Source organism: Eucalyptus grandis, chromosome 11 (assembly GCF_016545825.1).
Source record: "Eucalyptus grandis isolate ANBG69807.140 chromosome 11, ASM1654582v1, whole genome shotgun sequence".
Classification (NCBI taxonomy): domain Eukaryota; kingdom Viridiplantae; phylum Streptophyta; class Magnoliopsida; order Myrtales; family Myrtaceae; genus Eucalyptus; species Eucalyptus grandis.
The window spans coordinates 30,466,634-30,491,534 of record NC_052622.1 but is presented as its reverse complement, the minus strand read 5'-3'; the positions used below and the strand labels follow the sequence as shown (position 1 = coordinate 30,491,534).

At 38.8% G+C, this 24,901-nt stretch overlaps 1 protein-coding gene and 3 pseudogenes across 1 annotated transcript; 2 read left to right on the top strand and 2 right to left on the bottom strand.

Annotated features, from left to right (window-relative positions):
- The first annotated feature begins 1,340 nt into the window (after window positions 1–1,340).
- LOC108954038 (MDIS1-interacting receptor like kinase 2) lies at window positions 1,341–4,002 on the top strand. The gene is made up of 2 exons (XM_039304954.1): window positions 1,341–2,781; window positions 3,235–4,002. The coding sequence occupies exons 1-2, from the start codon at window positions 1,371–1,373 to the stop codon at window positions 3,624–3,626; spliced, it is 1,803 nt and encodes a 600-aa protein (XP_039160888.1). The 5' UTR covers window positions 1,341–1,370; the 3' UTR covers window positions 3,627–4,002.
- Window positions 4,003–8,801: 4,799 nt separating this feature from the next.
- Window positions 8,802–11,580, top strand: LOC104427632 (annotated as a pseudogene).
- A 5,142-nt stretch (window positions 11,581–16,722) lies between these two features.
- LOC104425725 lies at window positions 16,723–18,443 on the bottom strand (annotated as a pseudogene).
- A 3,916-nt stretch (window positions 18,444–22,359) lies between these two features.
- On the bottom strand, window positions 22,360–24,895 carry LOC120289654 (annotated as a pseudogene).
- Between the last annotated feature and the right edge of the window lie 6 nt (window positions 24,896–24,901).

The following is a 24,901-nucleotide window of genomic DNA, read 5'->3' as shown; positions in this document are numbered from 1 at the left end:
TTTTTGGTAGGCACCACTTCATTTCTTGGTGCAGACATTTTTGCTTCCTCCACTTCTTTCTCCACTATCCACGTGACTAAGAATAAGGATGTAGCAGAGGCTCTCCTGAATTGGAAATCTACTCTTGACAACCGTAGCTGGCCTCTCCTCTCTTCATGGCACGATGACAATCCTTGCAGCTTTTCCGGTGTTGCTTGTGATGACTTTGGAGCCATTACCAATCTAAGTCTTTCCCATCTTGGCTTGAGAGGAACTCTAGATGGCCTTGACTTCTCATGCTTAACCAGTGTGGTCAGCTTTGAACTTGCCAACAACTCGATCTATGGCTTCATTCCCTCAAGTATCGGTAACCTTTCCAAACTCAACTCTCTTGATCTTTCCTTCAATGAATTATCTAGTGACATTCCTCCAAGTTTAGGTATGCTTGAGAGTCTTCATCGTTTGTACCTATATGCAAACAACCTAAGTGGACACATCCCTCGAGAGATTGGACAGTTGGATTTTCTTTTAGAACTTGATTTTTCCACGAACAAGTTCACCGGTCCTATCCCTATTTCATTGGGGAACTTAAGCAGCCTGATTAATCTATATCTATGGAAAAACCAACTTTCAGGGCCCATTCCTGCTTCTCTTGGAAAATTAGGCAATTTAACTAATTTAAGCATTTCATGCAATTATATTTCCGGTTCCATTCTGAGAGAAATAGGTGACTTGAAGAATTTGAAAATTCTTTACATATGGCAAAATGGACTTTTCGGACCCATACCTTTAGAAATCTGGAGGCTAACTTCTCTTATTGAACTTGACCTTGCAATTAACAATCTCAACGGCTCAATTCCTAGTTCCATTGGAAACTTGACAAGTTTATCTTCTCTTCACCTTCAAAAAAATGAACTTTCAGGATCCATACCTTCAGAAATCGGGAGGCTCACTTCTCTTAACAGTTTACAACTTTTAGGTAATAATTTGATCGGTCAAATCCCCGCATCAATTGGAAGCTTGGCCAATCTAACTGAATTGGACCTTGGCAACAATAAATTATTTGGTTCCTTGCCTTCCGAATTCAATAAGTTAACACAATTGACTCATTTGGAGCTACATGATAATGACCTAGAGGGGGAAGTGCCAGAAGATGTATGTCTTGGGAGATCACTGAAAAATTTCACCATCTCCAATAATCATTTCACGGGTCCCATCCCCACAAGCCTAAAGAACTGTAGCACATTAATCAGATTGAGGCTTGACAAAAACCAACTCACTGGAAACATAACAGATGCTTTCGGAATATATCCGCATCTAAATTATATGGACTTGAGCCACAATCATTTGAGAGGCGAACTTTCGTGAAATGGGAGCATTGTCTTAATTTGATGAGCTTAAGGATATCGAACAACAACCTCTTTGGTGCGATTCCCGTAATATTTGGAAGGATGGCTCAATTACAGTTACTGGATGTTTCTTCAAATAATTTAAGCGGAGAGATTCCGAGGGAAATGAGAAACCTATCCATGTTGTTAGTACTCGATCTAAGTAGCAACGCCATCATGGGAAATGTCCCCATTGAGATTGGGCTTTTATCTCATCTGACACATCTAAACTTAGCATCAAACAATTTGAGTGGATCGATACCGATGCAGTTAGGCTCATGCGAAAGCTTGTTGAGCTTGAACTTGAGCAGGAACAAATTTCGGAGAAGCATTCCTCCTGAGATAGGCAACATACAATTCCTTGAGATTCTTGATCTGAGCTATAATATTTTGTCAGAACATATACCAGGACAGCTTGCAATACCGAGAAACTTACAAATTCTAAATATCTCCCACAATAACCTATCTGGTTACATCCCACATGCTTTTGATGATATGTTCGCCTTGACTTCTATTGATGTATCCTACAATGACTTAGAAGGTCCTCTCCCTAATGTTAAGGCTTTCAATGAGGCTCCATTTGAGGCAATTAAGTATAACAAAGGGCTTTGTGGAAATGTTGTTGGTTTACCAAACTGCAATTCTACTGGGATCAAGAAACGTAATCAACATGCTAGAGCCAGAATCACAATTATCCTCATTATCTCGTTGTTGGGGCTTCTCTTTCTCTCTTGCGCCTTGATTGCTGTTGTTTTTGTAATCATCAATCATCGTCAAAGAAGGATTATGAAGAAAAATAATAATGAACGGGTAAATGATTTGGATTTCATGAGTATTTTGAGTTATGATGGCAAAGCTTTCTATAATAGAATCATTGAGGCCACGGAAGGATTTGACTCCAAGTATCATGTGGGTGAAGGAGCATATGGAATTGTTTATAAAGCCGAGATATCAAAAGGTCAAACGTTTGCTATCAAGCAAACCTTGTCATCCCAAGAAGATGTTGAGACCATTGATTTAGTATCATTTGAAAGGGAAATTCAAGCCTTGACAAATATACGTCATCGAAACATCGTGAAATTTTATGGCTTCTACTCTCATCCCCAACACTGTTTTTTGGTGTATGAGTACATGGAAAGAGGAAGCTTGAGAACAACTTTGAAAGATGATCAGAGAGCAATACAATTTCAATGGGACAAGAGGATAAGTGTGGTACGAGGAGTTGCAGATGCATTGTCTTATATGCATCACGAATGTTCTCCTCCGTTAATTCACCGAGACTTGACTAGTAACAACATTTTATTGGATCGTGATTATGAGGCTCATGTTTCTGATTTTGGCACTGCAAGACTTTTGAGGCCAGATTCATCAAACTGGACGACTATTGCTGGTACCATCGGGTATATTGCTCCAGGTACTTCGCAAACTTTTGTTCAAATTTCGATGGCAATAGGTCTCTTGCTTCTATTATTGAAAATTTACTTGTTTAGTGCAGTTCCTTAGTTATTTGAACGTATCATGGAAATTTCGGTGTATTTAGAGCTTTCAAGTTCAGTCTTGATGAAAATGCTTTTTGATTTTCCTCATAATTAAAAATTGGCAAATGAGAAAAAGATCATAATCAATCCATTTCAAGGATATTAAGTTTGCATTACCTAGAAGATGCCCGTATTTTAAGGGGCGAACAAAATTTTTATATTTTTGCCAAAGCATAAACTCCCATACTCAAATCAATGTTGTAGGAGTTGATTAAGTAGAAATATGTACTTGCAATCGTCACACGTCACATCATGGGAATTAATGTTGTCGACTTGAATACAACTTGTGATCGAGATTAAAAAAAAAACAGTGGATTCTCTGCTTGCAGAGCTAGCTTATTCTACTATTCCTACCGAAAAGTGCGATGTGTATAGCTTTGGAGTCATCGCATTAGAGACAATCATGGGAAAGCATCCAGGAGACCATATCTCTCGAGAATGTTCATCGTCCGCCCAAGCTGAGTCAATGATGTTGAAGGATGTGTTGGATCAACGTCTCTCGCCTTCTAGACTTGGCCTTCGAGATGCGCAAGACGTGGTCTTGATTGCCAAGCTAGCGTTCAAGTGCTTGCAAGACGATCCGAGGCTTCGACCTACCATGCGACAGGTCTCACGTGAGCTTTGCTTTCAAGTACCCCTGGATATGCCACTCTCTGCAGTAAGCTTAGAGCAACTTCGTGATCTTAACGTCAAAAATTTGGAGCATTTCAGGAGATGGTAAGATTTGAAGTTTTCATGTGCTTATTCTATTTGGTTTTCAATTATAATGATGATCGCCTTTTGAATATCTTCTTAGTTCTCACTAAGCCCAGCCAGGTGATTATTTATTTTCACTGCAGAGCTAGCTTCTCTATGAACATCATAGGAATAGTGCGATGCTTATAGTTTGAAGTTGTGATACCAGAAATAATTATGGGAAGACTTCTGCGGAGATCCCATTTCACAATTATTTCCATCCTTTTACCGAGTGATCAGGAAGTGAATTTGCAAAATGCAGTGGATTGACATCTCTTGCCTTCTCTGATATGAGATGTAAAGAACATGTAGTTTCTGTTGCTGTAAAAGATAATAGTACTAGCAATATGTGAACTTTTATTGATATGCAGTGTCATATTTGAACTTCCGGTTGATTCAATTAAATCAATTTTGAGTAATGTTCACCACTGTCCCGAAACTTTTAATTAGTCCAATTAAATCCCTATTATATCTTAATATGTTTATGTCAACCTTTCATTAATTAATTTAAATGAAATACAGCCGGTGGAGAAAACTATGTGGATTCTCAGCGTGTCATGTTGACTTGAAATAGCAACACTGTAATACTTTATTTTTTTCTTTTGAAGCATAATGAAAATTCCTCCCTCATTCTCCATCAGACACCATTTCGGCTAAAAGCTTAAAAAAGAACAAGACCCCATTATTCATATTAAGTAAGTGGTTTTGTCGTAGTGTTGATTTTTTATCCTCTCACTTAGAACTAAGGCCTCATTTGATAGTCGGGATAAAATTCGAAATAAGATAAAATTATCTTATCTTGCGTTTGGTGCCTACTCAAGCAAAGATAAAATCAAATATAATAGGGATATAGCCCAAATAAAATTATCCATTGGGAAAGGTGGGATAAGAGTAGATAGGATTTTTAATATCCATAATAGGAAAATTGTTTTCTCGATTAACAAACTTTTAAATTAATAAAATAAAATTATATTTCGATGTAAATAATATTTAAATTCTAATATAAGAAATTCAAATAATAAAAAATAAAAACTTAGTTTTTAAATTTAATCTTGTTATTATTTATGTATTTTAAGTTAATTCTATCTTATAATATTTATATATATTTATATTTAATACATATTTTAGTATTTTAGGTATATTAGTATAGCTTACTATTTAATAAAATTTTATTTGAGAACGATGGAAGGAAAATGAAATAAAAAGGAAAATAATTAAAAAAAGAGAGGGAAAACAAGGCAAATAAAAATAAAATAGGCAAGAGTGTTTCGAGAGAATTTTTTTGTCTCTATTTGTGAACTTTGATATTCATTTAACCGATATGCTGTTTATATCAAATAATGTATATGATATAATATGAATATACCCAACTTTATTATTGCGATTCGTCAAATAATGGATAGGATATAGCAAAATATCTAAATTTCATATCCTATACTATCCAATCTTATACTTGGATAGAAATCTAGATGACTAAATATAGCCTAATAGTTTATAGAACTATTATTTGCACCCAACAAATCTCGTTAGGGTCCCTAACCCGCTTCATGTTGCCTAGAGGCAGTCGCCATAGTGGCCACAAGTGACAAGGGTTGCAATATTTCAATTTTTGTTGCTTTCCTTTGTCGAAATTTGTATGTCTTTTTATTTAGTTTATATTATTTTTCACAAAATCTTATTTTCCTTTTCTTTATTTATATATATTTATCTTGTTTTCAATTTATTAGAATAATTTTCTAACAAATTAAAAACTATAAGCTATGTAAGATGACACGTCATCACCTCGCCTTTTGGAATGAACTTTTGTGAGTTTGCTCGACCGCAGTTGCAAGCTCTCCAAAGCTCGTACCTCACATGACAGCAGAATTTGTTGTGACCCAACCTCGACGTTGTGACACATCTTGATTGACAATTTTAAGGTCAAAAGGAAACTGGATGTAAAATCTAGATGACCAAAAGGATGGCATAATAGCCCTCTTGATTGTCGATCGAAAGGAAACTGGATGTAAAGGTGAGCTTAAGGGTATTTCGATTAAGTAGCCCTCCTGATAGTATGTCTTCGCCCATAAGGATTGCATCACTTCATCCTTTGGGGTACTGCTATATCAAGTATACTAAATCATGATTATGAACCTTTTCCTAAGGTTCATACCCCTCACGATAGGTTTATTAAAAGTTATAATTATTTAAGACAACCTAAAAATAAGACGGAGTCGCCACTAGCCTTGTTTTTGGGGGTCAACTAGAAAACCCAATCGAGAGTTAGGAATTGTCCCTCAATTTTTACGCAATTGGATATCTAGGTTCGGAGACTTGGGTTACATTAATATTTCTATAAGTGTCTTTCAGTTCCTAATAGTATGTTGTGTTTCCTGTGGTGATCATTCATGTCTTTTTACTTTTTCGGGTCAATAATCCTAAACTAAGTGATCACACGTGGATGTTCATTTTCGTCTTTAATTTCTAAGAAAGATTAAAAAAGAAAAAGAGCACTTGCTTGATTTAAAGTACAAGGCAGTAAGTAAACAATCAAGTAAAACAATAAATCTATCATGCAATCCTAAAAATTTAAAAGAAATAAAAGAAAAGGAAAGGAAAGAACCCACAAGTTGTCGGGTGTTTATACAAATAAAGGAACCCAAGACATGTATCGGGATGATTAGTACAAAAATATGGTTGGAAGAGACATCAACTTTCATGGTCTTCATGTTTTGATGATCTTCAATCTCCAAGGACCTAGTCTAGTCCTAACCTAAAATTAAGCTAGGTACGTACAATGAAAAGAAACATCCATACATGACAAAATAGACATGGAATTAAAATCAATCAATCAACTAAAACATGGTTCAAAATTAATCAAATTTGAGCCTTGGGGTGGGCCTTTGCAATCCATGTGTAGGTTCCTCTAAACATCTATCCAATTCATTTTCATGACTTATAGCCATTATTGACAATTTTTGTTTTTGTATGGCCAATAATGCTTATAAGTCTCTAACAAGATGTTCTAAGTGAATCCCCAAGATTTACCCCACGGTACCAAGCATTGCATCTAACATACATCTAAAATCCACATGCATCAATACAAATTAAACACACAGGCAAGACTTTAAGCCTTATTTCTCAAACAATCAAACAATTGAATGAACCATCGGAGGGTCAATTACTCAATGATCACGTGCCAATCACAAACACAAAAATTTCAAATGAATGGCATGATTTCGTGCCTGAGTGGTCCATGTGATACTTCAAAAATGAGTTTGAAATTTTGAGAAAGGAAAATAAGATTTTGGACAAAGGATCATCTTAGTTATGAAACATATTTAATTACCAAAGCTAATTTGGTATGCATATCATGTACTCACAAACATCACAGGCATTTTAAATATGATCTAAACTTTGATAATCATAATGTCAAATTAAACATTGGAAAAATTTTGGGAAAAATTAAAGACAAGGAACGTCTTGATTATAGAACGTACTTAAATGTCTAAGTTAGTCTAGGGCTTGCACATCATGCACTCATAGACTTCATAAACAGTTTAGATACGATCTAAAACCATGACAATTCTTTTCTCAAAACATAGTGTTTGAAAGATTTTAAGCATTTGATGTCAGAAATAATCACATGAACCAAAGCCATCTTTGATGTGCAAAGAAACGATGTTTCAAATCAGTTTCGGAGAAAGTGTGATCAAAAGACCATTTCATTTATTGAAAATTCTTGACAACAAAGATCAAAGAATTTCAAATGGATTTCATGAAGATGTCCAACCCTAATTTCACACACAAGTTACCCTGAAAAATCCTAACATGAATTCACAATAAGAATTTACAACAAAGCATCACAAATGGGGCAAAGATGATCAACAAAATTGGGAAGAACCGATTGATTAATTGTCCTTGAGGAAATTACGCAGCATGCATAACATGATATGCAACAACTTTCGAGAAGAAAATTTCCTAAGAAAAGCTAAGCATGATTTTATAAAAATCTAATGAGGCACCTCATCGCATCAGGAAATTAACAAGACAACAGAATATCAAGTCATCACAAATGAGATTTACCCCATCAAATGAGGTCTAAAAATCATTAAATTGCATCACAATGAGGATAAAAGAATGACAATCAAACTTCGTAGAGGGTCTAGCTCAAGAATCCTTACTGAAAAATTGGTACAAAGATAACAAAAGCCTGCCTAATCGGGGGTGAAAACAAGATTCCGAATTTAATCCTAGGTCAGAATTCTAATCTAGCTTAGAAAAATGGAAAATTGGTCTAACGGTGAGCAAATTATGTGAAACTAGGTGACATTCGAAAGGTCTGAGCATATCTTACAACTTTCTAGAAGGGTTTGGGTTCAATCGAAGTCAATTTGATGCTTTAAATCTGAGGTTTGTGGAGGTGTGCGCATCAGTCATCAACAAACTAGAACATAGCATGCATTAAATGAGTCTCAAAATCACTTAGACAATGCACAAACGGCATGAAATTTGCATATGACAAAGAATTTGATACGTCGAATGATTAAGGTAAACATGTAATCCTAAGTTGATATGTGAAGAAAACATGCGAGTCAATGACATTGCAAAAATGACTTAAAAGTATAATGACATGTTTGAAGATTTCGAAATGCAACTAGCTTAATTGAGGCATAGTAATCATATACCAAATGACAATCATTCAAGAGGCGCTATGCATGAACATAAACCTCGTAATGCACACTTCAAAAGTCATGAAGGCATTAACATGAGATTTGGTCTCTAAGAGACCCAAACAAGCATGGTAAAGTGCACATATGATAAACCTCTAATCTAATTTTAGCATTACAAAACAAGCATGATTTCGATCATCTAAGAACATGCAAAAATTTAAGGAAAAATCTCACATATGGAACGTACAGTGATGAACATTCTTTGTTGAGAACTCAAAACCTCATTGAGATCGTGCAAGTCATGACAAAATTAGTGAAAACAGATGCAAGCTATGGAATGTCTAATTGTAGTGGAACCTACATGTATTTGAACATGCAAATGACAACTCTTCAATGACATCATTTAGGAGGGTCTTTGTACTTTGTGCAATGTTCCATGACACTGTATATCAGTCAAGGGTATTTAAGTACATTAAGTGGGCACTTGAGCCGTAAGATATGCTCACCGGATGAAAAATCTCAGTGAAGATATTCTGGAAGGCAAGCACAAAATTTAAATTGTTGCCTCTTTTTATTATAGTTTCATACTTGTACGTTACCCTGCGTCATGCTATGAAGTCTCGAATTCATGCCGCTGTTGTTGTAATATCTAGATTGAGATGTATGAACATATGCATAGACTTTTAAATGCTTGATATATTACTTTAGCTCATACCTTCTGAATTTTCTTCTTCTATTTTTATCATTATATCCAGTGAATCTGTTTCCAACTCAATCATCATTTGAATTGATTTGTAACCGCATTTAAGTAGGGCTCTATCTTTTGCAGGCCTTGGGTTTGTGACATCGCTTATCTTAATATTCTTTGTCGGTATATTTGCGTCGTCATGGATGGGAGCCACTGTATTCTGGCTTGGAGAGTGGTTCATTAAGAGAGTGCCTTTCATGAAGCACATATATTTAGCTTCTAAGCAAATTAGTGCTGCTATATCTCCAGGTAAAACCAGTTTCCTTAATTTATAAATGAGTCTAGCTCTGTTGTGTGTGTGTGTGTGTGTGTGTGTGAGAGAGAGAGAGAGAGAGAGAGAGAGAGAGAGAGAGAGAGACGCTTTTTAATTGTCAACTTTTACGTACTTCTCTTTGGTTCCAAGTTTTAGTGCAGTTGGATGAACAGCATAATAAATTCAAGTTAACTGGTGAATTCAGAATATCTCATTTTCTAATAGCTACAGCCTGTTCAATATATATACGTGCAATTGTTCTTTTTTTCCTAGCAGTGCTGACTTCCAACTGCAAACATAATTATTACACTACTTGATCTCTTCTGATTCTGTGAAGTGATCAAAATACTGTAATGTATGTTGTGGACTAAAATAATTAGCGGGGTATGGCCCCCTTTTTCTTTTTTTTTTTGTGCCGTTAAGAGTGTAATAAGTCCACCTTTTTCTGTTACAGACCAAAATTCGACAGCCTTCAAGGAGGTTGCAATTATTCGTCATCCTCGTCTTGGGAATATGCATTTGGTTTCATAACATCGTCTGTTGTCCTCCAGGTAAAATGCAGCATAATTTTACAAGATGTCTAATTCTGGGGTTGCGATTTGTATGTTCTTCAGAACAGCATGTCTGCTTTTTATATTTATGTAGTCTCCACACTTTTTGCAATGATATTCTCTCTATGGGGACTCGATGGATCTGAGGTGGATCCTGGATATGCGTATCAAATGGGGATACGTTTGTGTCTTGGCTTGTAGTTTTAGATAATTCAAAGGAATACTGATCAAGGCATAAGAGAAAAGAGAAAAGGCTTACTGAGAACCATTGGTGCGGAATCATCTGCAAGCATCTGGGTAATTTTGCTGTAGACTGAGATGAGGAAAACAGGAACTTCTAATTAATGTTGCCATTTGATAAGAATGTTTCTTGGGTGGGTGGTTGTTTCCTCTTCCAGGGAACTTAGGCATGGAGCAGTCACTTTCTCAGTTAATAACATTGATGTGATATTTGTTGTTCACGGTGAATCTTTGGAAATTCCACTGTACTTAACGCAGGCAGGTAAGAGAGATCCAATTACTTTTGTATGCTTTTTTCTGATCTATTGTACTTCAGTTTTATATTGCTAATGAAAGAAAGAGGTCGACCGACAATCTCCAGCAGCCTTTCCTTGGCAGATTTTGGACTTCATTTATTCAAATGCCGAACTGGTGATGAGAATTGTCTTCCATCAATATGGGCTTGTTGTACTGTTCATAAAGGCTTCATATCTGAACAATGTCCGGGCACCCTTAATAACTAATTGTTTATAGTCTTTAAAGTGATTGTTGGATGTTCAATTGCAGAGAGATGATGGGGATGAGGAGTTATGCAGTGTTTACGTTCCTACCAATCATCTTTACATTGGCGATATATGTTTGGTGAATTCTAAGGAGATAATAAGACCTAACTTGTCCATTCGTGAAGGCATAGGTAAGTCATCCCTCTTGCATTTTACTAACACTAAGCACTTTGATGATGACCTTTCTGCTCTACATGTGCGCAACAAGATTGTCCCCTTTCTCGCTTTTTATTCCACTCTGTCATCTGGTGCAAAAGTTAAAGCAAGGAGAAATGTCAGTGTAAAGAAAGTGACCCCTGAGTTTGGTCTAGGTCCCATTGGGTGTCCAGATTTTAGTGGTGTCCTTTGTCTTCTCTTTTTAAGTTGCCAGATTGCGTCCTGAATTTGGTGCTTATAAATTGGTTACTCGGGATAACTTCTGCCAGTGATTAATAAGATAGCACTTGTGGTTGCAAAGTCCATATGAGCTTGGTGCTAAAATATTACGGTTGAATGGTATAGAAATTGGAATGACATCAGGGTTATGCATGATATAGCAGTTCAAGATCTCTCATGTAGAGTGTGTTACTCAATTTAATATCCTGTCAGGGACTAGCATTATATTACATGAACGGTTATTTCCTTCTCCTACTAATTGCAGAAATTATTGTCTCGGCCGGCATGACAATGCCGCAAATGATATCTCCAATAGAAAGAGTTCCCTATCAGAGCAACAGGATCCTACTCAACAGAATGATGTGAAGGCAGAAATGTTGCTGATCCCGCATTTTTCGATCATCTGAAGACAGAACTATACCTATTCTTCAGCTGTTAAGTCTTTCTGTTTTCGAAATCTCTATGCTATTAATGAGTCGAAAGTCTGGCTTCAGCCCGGTGATTAGGGAAGTACCTTTAAGTGGTTATGATATGATATCGTGTTCCTCTGGCAGTGGGGTCGAGGAAAGTGGATCTCGTCCATGTACTGTCTTCATTGTAAGAAAGTGAGAACACGCAACTCTCTCTCTCTCTCTCTCTCTCTCTCTCAAGTATCCAGTGGCATCTCTAGAGATTTATTTCAAGGCAATACAGCGTCTTGCGATTGGAACTGAAAGAAAGTATACGAACTTTCATGAAACGAAAAAGATGGAAGGTGCTAGCTAATACATGTGTTTATCTTATATGCACCTCAAATCCAACTAGAACTTGGAGGGTGGGAGTGAGGAAAGCTCTCGCCACTTACAGCTGAAGCGTTTTGACAAATGCATTCATGCGCGTCGTGTGTGCACGTTTATGCAAGGGTGACACGGTCTTATAAACACAGTTAAGATATTTTTAGAAGTTTGGAGTCAAAATATGTTAGCATCACTTAATTAACTTCAGCACTGTACACCGTCTCATCAGGACTGGCTTTGCTGACGTGTGGAGCGTATGATTGTGTTGCCTAGTCTTTCATGCGGTATAATTAATCTTCTTCGCAGAAAAGGCATGCTTAGATTCTACTGGTACTTTGGTAGCATCCAGAGCACCAGGTCGTGACTATTCCAAGGGTTGGCCGGGACATTAACCTCTGATAATGTGGCTTCAAGTCAGCCCCTTTACTGATTCATTTTCCATCCACATGGTGAAGTACAGAGACCTTACACTCAGCTGTCAGCCACTTCCTAAGTTTGAGGAGCAGATTTCATGTTTTCAGACGTGCATTATGTCAACATATCAATTTAGGGCCTATTTGTTAACGGACTAAATAATAACTGATTCTTTTCTTTTATTCCCGAGAATAAATTTAGAACAAATTCATTTGGTAAATTTTTGTTTCCGAAAATCAATTTGGAACAGAATTAAAAAGTAGAAAAAAAATTGTTTTTTTGTTCTCGATAACACTTGTAGAATCAAGCCCAACTTATTTTGTTTTTTGTTTTCTTCTTTTCTCCTTCTCTCTCCTTCTCTCTTCTTCCTCCTCCTAGCCGCCAACAGTGGGCGGCGACCGGCCACAAAGAAGAAAAGGAAAAAGAAAAAGGGAAAAGGGAAAAGAGAAAATTAAGAAAAATATAATAAAAGTATTACAAAATCAAAATATCAAAAAAAAAAAAATTATAAGTCTTATTAGATGCATTTTTATTCCGAGAATAAAATTTTTGGATGATTATTCCTAAAAATAAAATAAAAAAGAATCATTTTTGAGCAATAATTATTTCCGAGTAGAAATTGTTCCTGAGAACGTAATGGTTATCAAATGTACCTTTAGACTTCCACTAGTTAGCTTTTTTAGTCTTATGCTGGCTGAGATCTTACTACATAGATGAAGCACTAGAGTTTTATTATAGTGACGGTCCTTCTATTCAAGCTTCTACCCATCACCATTGCATTCCATTTGCTTTCTCCTAATTCCATTCAAGGGTTTCTTTCATGGTCAAGCCTTCGACACTTAGGACGCGTTTGGTAACGATTCTCCGCTCTAGGGAGCCGATTCGATCGTAACCGATTCTTTTTTATTCTCGTTCCTTAACTCGATTCTAAGTATTTTAAACCGTTTGGTAACCTCGTCCAAAATTTCGATTCGGAATAGAATTGCGTTTGATACCGTGTTCATTAATTCGTTCCAAATCAATTTCTTTTAATTTTTAAATAATTTTTTTACTTTTTTTCCTTTGTTTTCTTTTCTTTTTTAATTTTTTAATTTTTTTCTTTTCATTTTCCTTTTTTTCTTTTCTTTTCTTTTCTTTTCCTTTTTCTTTTCTTTTCTTTTTCTCATCTTCTTCTTCTTCTTCGGCCGGCGACCTCACCGGAGCGTCGCCCGCCCGGCAAGGTCGGCCCTCGTCGGCCAAGCCTCGCCGGCGGCGGGCGAGGCTCGCCCGGCCCCGCCGGTGGCCGAGCCGACCTCGTCGGGGGTTGGGCGAGGCTCGCCAGCCACCGGCGAGGCCGGGCGAGCCTCGTCGGTGGCCAGGCGAGCCTCGCCTAGCCACCGGTGGGGCTGGGCGTCGCGAGGCTCGCCCAGCCCCCCGCCTAGTCCCGGCGAGGCCGAGCCTCGCCGGTGGCCAACGGGCCTCGCCCGCCCCGCCGAGGCCTCGCCCGGCCCGGCGAGGCTCGCCCGCCACGGCGAGGCTCGGCCTCGCCAGACTGGGAGGCCGAGCCTCGCCGGAGGCCGGGCTTGCCTCCAGCCGAGCTCGCGGACCTCGCCCCGGTGCAGCGAGCCTCCGCGAGCTCGCTGCACCGGCGGCCGGCGGCGGTGGATGGCGGTGGCGGACGGCGGACGGTGGCGGGCGGTGGTGGACGGCGGTCGTGAGATGGCCGAAGGGAAGAAGAAAATTTATTGATTTTGATTCTCAAATTCGTTAACAAGAATCAACTTTTTTTTTTTGTTCTTGATTCTATTCCCAACTGTTCCCGGAACAAAAATTTTACCAAACGCGATTCTAGGCGAAACCGATTCAGGGAACAAAGAATCGAATTTTGCCATGTTTGGATGGTTACCAAACAGGGCTAACCTATCCAGAGATGTAACGTCCTCTTCCCTCAGACTCCAAGGACGATCAAATATGGAAAGCTCCTGCATCAGATTAAATTTCTAAAAGCAATTTGTAAAGAAATGTCTCTTTCCATCAGAGAATTAAATGTTAAAAGGAATTGATAATGATTGGAATGATAACCAAAGGAAATCAACCCAGCAAATTGGCATGAGAAGTCCAAGCTCCAATCTAGCTCAACGAACTAGAATACTTCTGCTCGATGCAGCGAATAAATTCAAAATCCCTGAGACCATAAAAAAGAAAAACGACAGAGATAGAGAAGAAGGCACTAGATCTACATTACCTCTCCTGCTCGTTCTGGCATGAGAATAAGTTCGGGGGAGAATCCCCTGTCGAGCGCATATTGTGCCACCGGAGACGGCATGACGGCATGATCTTGTTCCCCCTGTTTCTTCTAGCCGGCGGTTGGGTAACTATTGCTGCAACCTAAATCGCACCGTATTAGCGACGCGAGTCACCACCACTGGATGTCGAAAATCAGGCCATACTAATCAACGAATCCAACCATTCGCCCCCTTACCGTCGCGGGCTGACCATAACCTCTCCAAACAACCCAACATTGCCAACACAGCAATCACATCTATCTTCAGCTCAACGTGGAATTTCAAAAAGCACCCATCTCCAGTCTCCTATGCATTAAACGCGTACATATATCTCGCAACTAAAATACACCCGGTAGACCGAGCGACGCCGCGAAACCGGGTAAAGCAATGGACGGGAACAACAGGCAGAGCTCAGCGGATCGATGAAAGAGACCACAACGCAACGAGGTTGAAGGCGGTACCTCAAACGGGGAGATTCTTCCTTTTCCCCCTTTCTGGATGTCTTTGGAAAATGAAATTTACTCCCTAAAACAGAATGTCATTTTTAACTTCGAATAATTACTGAATACGAGATGAAAATTTGCTACTTACTGATATACAGTTGATTTTTTTTTTTTTTTTTTTCAGTACAGAGATAGTAAACTCTTGATACCCACAAGCAACTTTTCATAATAGAAAAGTAATTTTATTTTTTCAATTCGATTTATAACTTTCCTGGGATAACTAATTTTCACGTACGAGAATCTACTATCCGTAATCGGTTATCTTAATAATACACGAATTTTAATTGCGCATGTATTCATTAGGTCGGAATTGTGTTCATGAGCAAGAAAGTTCGCTGGACCCGCCCATAATATTTTTACTTCTCGACATTGTCAGTAACTTCTTCTTGTAATAAGTAGTACTTGATAAAGAAAAATTAATTGATTTAATAAAATGACTTGTTGCCGCATCGGTTATCTTTTATATTGACAAAATATACGCCTATTTTTATTAAAATAAAATATAGATTCGATTTATAATCTCGCGATGCTGTTAAAGAATTATATGTAACCAATTACTTACTCATTTGACTAATGACACTTATGCATGATTACGAACTTTAATTTCATTAAAATTTTAAGTGAAATGACACCGGTAGTATCTCTTTTTTGCCCAATTCAAAACCCAAACTAATGACACTTAGTACTTTTTAAAAAGTGTCGTGGTTAGTCCATCGATTATTTAGGGTGTGGTTGGTAATATTATATTCTAAAGAATAATTTTTTTCAGAAATAATCTTTTACTATTTCTATTTTCAAGAATTATTTCTGAGTAAAAAACACGTTTGGTAACCACATAATATTTTTATTCTTGAAATAGAAAATGAACAATAATGCGTTTGATACAACCTATAAATTTTTTTGTAAGATAGAATTTATTTGGAGAACGGCAAAGGGGGTGACGGACGGCAAGGAGCAGTGGTGGCAAGGAAGAAGAAAAGAAGAGAAGAAAAGAAAGAAATGACTTAATTCTATAAATTGTTTTCGGGATCAAGATTTTTTTTTTTTTTTACTTTTTATTTTTATTTCAAATCTAATCTCTTACTACTTTTCAGAAAATAAAAAAATTAATTGACATTACTCAAGCGAGTTTTTATTTTTATTTTTTGTTCCGAGAAACAAAAAAAAAAAAGAACAACGAAATTGAGTGTTACCATGCGCAACCTTGACTGTCGGAGCATGGGGTTGGTAGCCGGAAAAGATAAGGTGGCGATCTGAGAATGCATATCGTGCTCTTGTTGTTATATTTGCTATTCATGTGGTCACAACAAAAAATAAAAATTCAATAGAAGGTCACAAAAAGTGGGCAGGGACAGGTTGGCTGCCGCCACGATGGTCCTGCTCACTCGACAGTAACCACCCAGGTTTCGATCTCGATCTCAGTCTGCATGGCGGCCATCGCGGCGGCGGTCTTCACTCCAGCAACACGTGCAGAAGAGAGGGAGGGAGCACCACCACGTCGGTGGAGGCTGGGCACATTTTCAGTCATTTTCAGTGACCCAGTGAAATGAGCCCTTCAAATTCTCTTAGCGGACAAGTCGATCACAAGCTTAAATGGCCAAGGCATGTGCAAGAATTGCCCTTAGCAGAAACTTCATGCATCATCACTTCTGATAGCTCAATGACAATCTGTCTCTCAGATCTTCAAATGAAACCTAATTGCTTCCCTTTCCATTCACGGTGGCACACAGAGCATTAATTATCATTTGAGAGAGAGAAGAGAGACGCCGACACCGATAAAAAGGCAAGGCAAAGTATAATGTAATGTTAGCGATCTGATGTGACAACCATCCGCTAGCTCGAAGCAGTATGTACACAGATTTAAAAAATCCTACTCTTCTTCATTGCTGATTGGTCCTATTTAACTGGAGAATTAGAGCGGCTCCGTTGAGCTGTTGGGGGTAATTTCTCTGATGGACCACAAGGAAGCTGTCGTCCAGTTTCCTGCTCAATTTTGCGCTCGAGCTCCCTCAGAATACGAATTTGACCCAGCTTCTCAGGAGAGAGTTTACCCCAATAGATTCCTATAAAAGATCAAGTACACGGTTATGCCAGAGAGAGAGATGACAGATCTGAAGGATATATATATTGCTGCTTCACTAACCTTGGGGCTTAGGAATGGAAGTGTTTGTGAAAATGACCTGTGTGGGAGTGCATATCACATCCACGGGCACATCATGGATTAAAAATTTCTCCACTGGAATGTCATCCACCAAATGACAGTCATGCACTGCAAGAGCACATTCACCAATTTTCTGGTGTGGTCAGCTAATAAATACTGCTATGGAAATTGATAATGAATGGTTAGAGAGCATGCTTATGTTGATGTATGCTGCACTAGCACTAAAACACAAAGGCTTGAGACATCCTTCACTAAGCAGATGCCCCCTCAAAATCTCAAAACTCATGACACGTTATTAGCTAAGCGAGATCGGCTCCACTTTCTCTTCAAATGATAAAGCAGAATCCTGGAGTTCACTCATGATGACAGTAACTGACAATAAGATCCATACCATTGGATCTTCTGAACTAGCTGATACTTAAATCATGTAATGATGCAGTCATCACTCATCAGGGTGAGATTTGAGGGGATAATTCTCTATTGGATAGTCAAAGGTTTACACAGACATGGAGGATCTTTTCATGTCACCCGTAGATTAATAACGTGCTTGCATACCAATGTCGGTGGAATAACCGTCAGTTACTTGAACTAGGTGAAATATGGACAGAATTTATGGAACAACTCACCAGAGGTGACGACTGGTGTCGAGTCATCAATAGCTCCCATATATCGTAGCATGCCATGCTCGGGTTCTGCAAACCCCTGCATCAAAATTTTAGCGAATGATTTGCGAACTCCAAGATCTTGATTGCAGCCAGACATTTTGCTTTACCAGTATCAGGAATGCACAAGCAAAAGATACTTTCAAAAATGGATCTATGAGTCGCAAATATGTAGTAATGGTAACGACTAACAACTAATAGTACAATTCTGTAAATTAGACAAAACCCCCTTAGATGCCACTAGATCTTTGCAACCCGCAATTTTAGTCAATACACATTTAACTGAAACTGATTCAGAACCTTTTGAAGCAACCATAGTTGTCCCTGCAATCCCCACAGGAAAAGAACACAATTTTTTTTACAAGAGAGCATGTCTATGATTACCTAACCCTTCCCAAGCCGAGCACCAGTCCTAGGGTCAACTGCAACGGAGCCAATCACAATCAGATCCACCTTTATCTTCTCATCCAATCCAATCGGCCTTCCATACTTGGCAACCCCCACAGAGGTACAAGCCTCATCGACGGAATGAGGGGCCAACATAGAGGACTGAAGAAAAGAGAAGAAACCCGTCCTCAAACGGGGTTCGGCGTTAACAACTTCTTCCCATCTGCACATAGAGGAGTACAATCCCTTACCCTTTTTTAGAAAATTAGCTCCACATTGCTACACATGTTCCTTATACGGTTGAAAATAAACCAAATTTAACTTAAGTGAACATCTTAGCTGGAAAGAAACTGACCAGAGAGAGTGAGGAACATGACTTGCTTCTGGGGTGAATCCGGGTTAACCTTCACAGACTCTGCAACTTGAAAATTTTCCAACTCGCTCAACTGCCACAAGGCCCAAGTCATACGTAGAGGGAAAAAAACACGCTCTTCTATTCATTTTTTTTGTTTAGCACAGAATCAGACAAGAAAATCAAGAAAATCACTAATTCTGCCTGAAATTCAATTACTACTACCTAAGAGTGCATGATCACACTGGTTGATGAACAATGCAAATGCTCTTACGATTCGAAAGATGCTAAGATTGGCCAATGACGTTATAGGCTCTTAGGGCGCATTTGGCTGCACTCAAGCTTCGTTCCCGAGGAACATAAATTTCTGTTTTTTGGTTCCTGGGAACAAAAAAGGAACAGAAACGCGTTTGTGTGCGTTTACGTTTTTTTGTTCTTTTGTTCCCGTGAACAAAAGAAACGTAAAACAAGAAACACAAATTTTGTATTTCTTGTTTCCGAAACACTTTTGAGAAACACATTTTTTTTTTTTCTTTTTTTTCTTTATTTTCTTGTTCTTTTTCTTTTGGCCGGTCAGCCGGCCTCGCCATGGCCTGGCGACCGGGCCGATGAGGGTTTGGCGGCCTCGCCCACCACGGCGAGGCTCGCCGTAGCCGGGCGAGGGCGGCCGCGTCGGCTCCGGGCGAACTTGATCTCGCCCGATCGGGCGAGGCCGAGCTCACCCGGCCGGCGAGCCTTGGCCTCGCCGGGCGGTGGCCGGCGAGGCCGCGCCTCCGCCCGGGGCGAGCTCGGCCTCGCCGAATCAAGGCGAGCCGACCTCGCGCCGCTCGGGCGAGCTCGATCTCGCCCCATCCGGCGAGGCCGAGCTCGCAGCCGGCCGGCGAGCCTCGGCCTCGCCGGATCTGGGCGAGTCGGCTGCCGCCCGGGCGGTGGCCCGGCGAGGCCGCGCCGCCCGCCGCTAGCGAGCTCGGCCTCGCCGCCGGGTCGCCCGCCAAGGCCTTGGCCGGCGACCGGCCAAAAAGAAGAAAAAAAGAAAAATGAAAAAGAAAAAGAAAAAAAGGAAAAATAAGAAAAAAAAATAGAAAAAAATAAAAGAAATAAAAAATTATCCAAATTTACCAAACATGTTTCTATTTATTTTTTGTTCTCGAACAAGTTTACCAAACGCGTTTTTGTTCAAAATTGTTCTCAGAAACGAAACACTTTTTTTTATTTCGTTCCCTAACAATTTTTAAACAAAACACAACCAAACGCACCCTTACTCGTTGTCGAATATGTTTCGCTTGTTCGAATGGCTACATACATGACATCATAATCCAATCCCATTAACCATTCTCGGTTTCCCCGAGATCACTAGAAGAACAAAACCGATAATCTTCCACCCGATAAAAAAAAAAAAATTGAAAAAACGAAAGCAAAAAGTAATGAGATAAAGTATGCAATTTTTTCACCTCGCCAGTAGCAGCTGAAGCGCCGACGAAGCTGGGGATGCTGTGGTGGACGGGTGGTTCGATTCGCCCCGCGCAGAGAGGACTGCGCGATCCTGAATGGGGAAGATAACCGGATGACGCTTGAGTCCATGGACATTGGACACTGGAGAGATTTTATCCGATGGTGTCTCAAAGATATGATGTCTTCATTCCCTTTTAACTTGTTATTGATATTTTGACGATATTATTTTAACTTAATGAGATGTTAGTGAGATTATTAAAAGTATTTTTCTCAAGTTGATCGTAGGTCGGTATATAGTAGATATAAAATTTCATGATGAGTTTTGAAATTGAAATTCGTGGCTATCAGCTTTGGCATGCATGCAAGATAGTTAAATGACATGATCATTATATAAGCATAAATATCCTAGAATGATTGATGACGGGGCTGGGCTCTTTGATTTAGGTGTTAGACCCCCAATTGGACATAAGAGTAAAAGTTTTGAGACGTGGGAAGTCGTAGGAAATTAATGGGCATTGAGGTTCTTCTAGCAAAATACGAGGTTTGGCAGCCCCAATCCCTAGAGAGGGAGAGAGAGCCAGCCACGGAATCCGTCGCAACTTACGTTCATTTTTGTTTTGTCGAAATTCTTGAGAAACGTAAACACACCTAAAATTTTCTAACACTTCACATTAAAAGGATGAGCTTGGATTAGGTCAATGCTAGACCTATCAAAATAGATCAAAAATCAATTTCTTAATTCATATTTGATGAGTTTTTTTTTTCTTTTTTTGATGAGTTGAATAAATTGGTTATAAATTATAAAATCAAAAAGATATATAGGTATTAAATAGATGTATAATTTATCTAAACCCAATAACTTTCTCTTTACCCTTTATAAGAAAATAATGGATTTTATAGACTGCTCCGCGTTCGGAGAATTCTTGGTAGGCACAAGACTTCACCCATATAAAAATATCATGATGATTTCTTTTTTCCCCTTTACTTTTTTATTGTTATTAATTTTGTAAGTTTCTCAATGAAGTAAATCTCTCTTTGTTATATTCTAATCTCAGGTCTCATCATTACAATTTATGATGACATAAATCATCTTTTTCAAGATCTTGCATTCTATTGAATAAAATTTCGATTTGTCTACATTATTTGTAACTGTGATTTTATAAATTCATGATTAAGTAGTACTATCTTTCATTTAATTTTCATTATGAATCAATACAAAAATTGGAAATTCAATAGCCAATAGCATTCTACAGTTGAAATAACAATTCTATCCAAATAACATATGAGCCTTAATGTGGCCTAATTAAATTTTTACAAATTTTTGGAAGTTGAACTAAATATTTAAATATTTAAATAAATGAGCTTGATCAGTTTTGGAATAGGTATGAATTACTAAATTTGTGTTACATATGAAGGACCAAATTGGGTTGCACAATTTTTGATCCAACTGAATTCCAACCTAACTCATCCATCTGATAGCTTAGTTCATGACAAGATACAATTAGGAGTATTCAAAAATCTGACCCGACCCTACTCAAATAGGACCTGGACACGAAATAAATATAATACATGTTTCAAGTCTTGATATTGTTCGGGTAACAAATATAAAACAAGCAAATAAATATGTTTTGGTAGGGGTGTCCAAAACCCGACTCCGACCCGACCCGAACATGACTCAAACGCTAAGGATGCGTTTGTTTGCGTTTGCTTTAAAAATTGTTCCGAAAACGAAAATAGAAAAAAGTGTTTGTTTCCTAACAATTTCTCAACAAAAACGCGTTTGTAGAATCGTATAAAATTTCTGTTTCTAATGTAAAAGTTAAATGTAAACACATTTTGTTTTTTTGGAATAAAAAAATGAAACACGTTTGGTAATGTCATAAAAATTTCTGTTCCAATTTTTTTTCAATTGTTTTTTTTTAATAAAGTGTAAACTTGGTATTGAATTATCATTCTCATGAAATGCTCATCAATTTAATTTTGTTCATATTAAGTGAAAACAAACATTCTAAACTTGATCATATTTGCTTACTTGGAAGAAATTTTTTTAAGTTTGTACCAAAATTTTCCCATTTGTTTTTTTTTTTTTTAATAAAGTGTAAACTTGGTTTTGAATTCTCATTATCATAAAATGCTCATCAATTTAATTTTGTTCATGGTGAGTAAAGTCAAACATTCTGAACATGGTTATAAGTGCATACTTTGAAGAAAATTTTATAAATAAACTTTATACCAAATTTTTCTCACGTGCCTTTTTTTTTCAATAAAGTGTAAACTTAGTATTGCATTATCACTTTAATGAAATGCTCATCAATTTAATTTTGTTCATGGTGGGTGAAGACAAACATTCTGAACATGGTCATGTGCATACTTGGAACAAAATTTCGTAAGTAAAATTTGTACAATAAGAGCTAGCTAAAAGAAGAATATCTTATAGATCTCTACATAGACCCTTTCATACATAACATCACAATAATGAAGTAATATAGTTCATTGTTCAACTTCATCACATTGAATTTGATAAGTGAGTACTTAAAACAAAATTACAAAAGTCGGAAACACAAAATCATGAAATCTCAGGCATATTATGATCCCTCGCCATTTTATTTGCAATCCTTGTCATAAGCATGTTTATTCCAGGTGCATCATATGTATCATCTGCAACCTCAGGACAAAGAGGCAAAGATAGTTCTCAATTTCTGCAGGCATGTCATAGTTGATCACATGTTGAATGTCAGGAAAGTCCAACCCCTTTGAAGCAACATCTGTGGCAACCAAGACATCTTTCATGCCTGCCTTAAACGATGCAATAGCATATTCTCTCTCTTCCTGGTCTTTGCCACCATGAATAGCCATTGCTTCAACTCCTTTCAAAAGTAGATACTCATGAATGTCATCCACATCGGCCTTGTTCTCACAGAATATAAGGATAGGGGGTGGAGTTTTCTGAAGGCACTCAAGAAGGTAAACAATTTTTGCCTCCTGTTTGACATACTCGACCTCCTGAATGACATCAAGATTTGCAGCACCTGCTCTTCCCACATTGACCGTGACAGGCTTCACCAGAGCACTTCTTGCAAAATTCTGAATTTTAGTAGGCATAGTGGCAGAAAAGAGGAGTGTTTGACGTTGAGCTTTGAAGTGGTCGAACACCTCCCTTATATCATCTTCAAATCCCAAGTCCACCAATCTGTCAGCCTCATCTAAAGTAAGGTACCTGCAGAAGCAACAGATCAGTATAATTGTCCCCGCAAATAACAAGTCCGAATATTTAAGACAGCAGTACATTAACAGAAAATCAAGATTGAGGCTAATTTAGGAAAGAGTGCAAGATGAAGAATCTTGGTTCGGTGAAATCCCATATCCTCAGGACAAAGAGGCACAGATAAGAACTCAAAAAGCAATCTCAATCAATGTCCCATGCCACGCTATTTAACCTTTGAGCTAGCATTGACCATTGGAATCCAAATGGTGCACATAGAACTCAAGCAAAAACATAGAGCACTGAGAACGCAAATATGCTCGACTTAAGCACTATTGAGTTTTTTCAATGCAGATTTATTGAAGATTCAATGTAGTTGCTTCAGAGTAGGGATAACATTTAGTATTTGGCAGTTTCACGTCTGCTGTCCACTAATAACTTCCTACCAATAGCAAACCAATCAACTTGCCAATGCATGATCATATGCCAACAGTTACAAATAGAATTACTCAGAGACAGCCAGATGTTGTGGAAACCAGTGTACAAGTTCAAAAGGTATAAAAGGATGAATTAAAGGATTTTACCTGTAATTACAAGGTTCATCTTTTTCTTTGCCAGCATATCCTTCAATCTACCACTAGTAGCAACAACAATGTGCACTCCCTTCCTCACAACCTCCACCTACGACCGCATATCCACTCTGCCAATACATAGCAGAGCCCTCAACTCTGGATATCCGGCCTCTCTCAATGGAACCAAAAACTGCTCCACAACTTCATATGTTTGTCTCGTGAGCTCTCTTGAAGGGCAAACAACCAATCCGAACGGTCCTTCACCGTGAGCAATGGGCATCATCATCTCCTCCTGAAGAGCAATCATGATCATCAGCAACACGAAAACCAAAGTCTTCCCCGACCCCGTGAATGCAATCCCTATCATATCTCTACCCGCCAAGACCGCCGGAAGACCCTGCACCTGAATCGGCGTCGGCTGCACAATCCCCTTCGCTTTCAACTTCTTCAAAATAGGGTCTACAAACCTCATATCCTTAAAATTCTTTATTGGCAGCATGATATCCTCTCCATCAACAATAATATGCCACTGCTTCCGAATCATATTGCACTGCTTCCCTGACATCCTCCGAATCGGCAACAACGGCTTCCACCCAGTCAGCAGCGGCTCGGTGTAAATGATTCCCTTCGCCAACTCACGGACCAACATCAAGGTCTTGCGATCGGATAAGTTCTCGAGCATCTCCTTCTCATGCTGCACCATCTGCTCAGTGGGGGTAATCTCGGGTTGATCCCGTTTCAGCTGCGTCGCCTTCACCAGGAGGCTAGGCTTGACTTTAGCCAGCTTCGCCTTCTAGTGGTCTTCCTCGAGCGAAGAAGTGTTGCCCTTGCGCTGGAGGATCTTCTGGGCTTCCATCGCCCTGCGCTTGGCGACGGGGACGTACTCGACGTAATCGTCCTCCCCCTCCATGACCGTGGAACCTCCCGCAGCGGCAGACATGCTTAAAAGTACCGTCGAATTTCTCCGCGCAGAAGTGTGTGAAACCCTAATCTGATGTTACTCGGGCAGCGATGTCCGAAGCTATAGAACCGGTTGAGCACTTGCCCCTTGAAGAATCAAACGGATCGAGGAGATAGTACCTGGAGTGATGGGCGGAGCGCGGTGAATTGCTTCGATGGCCGAGCAGGAGAGCGGAACGGCGGCGGTGGCGGCGA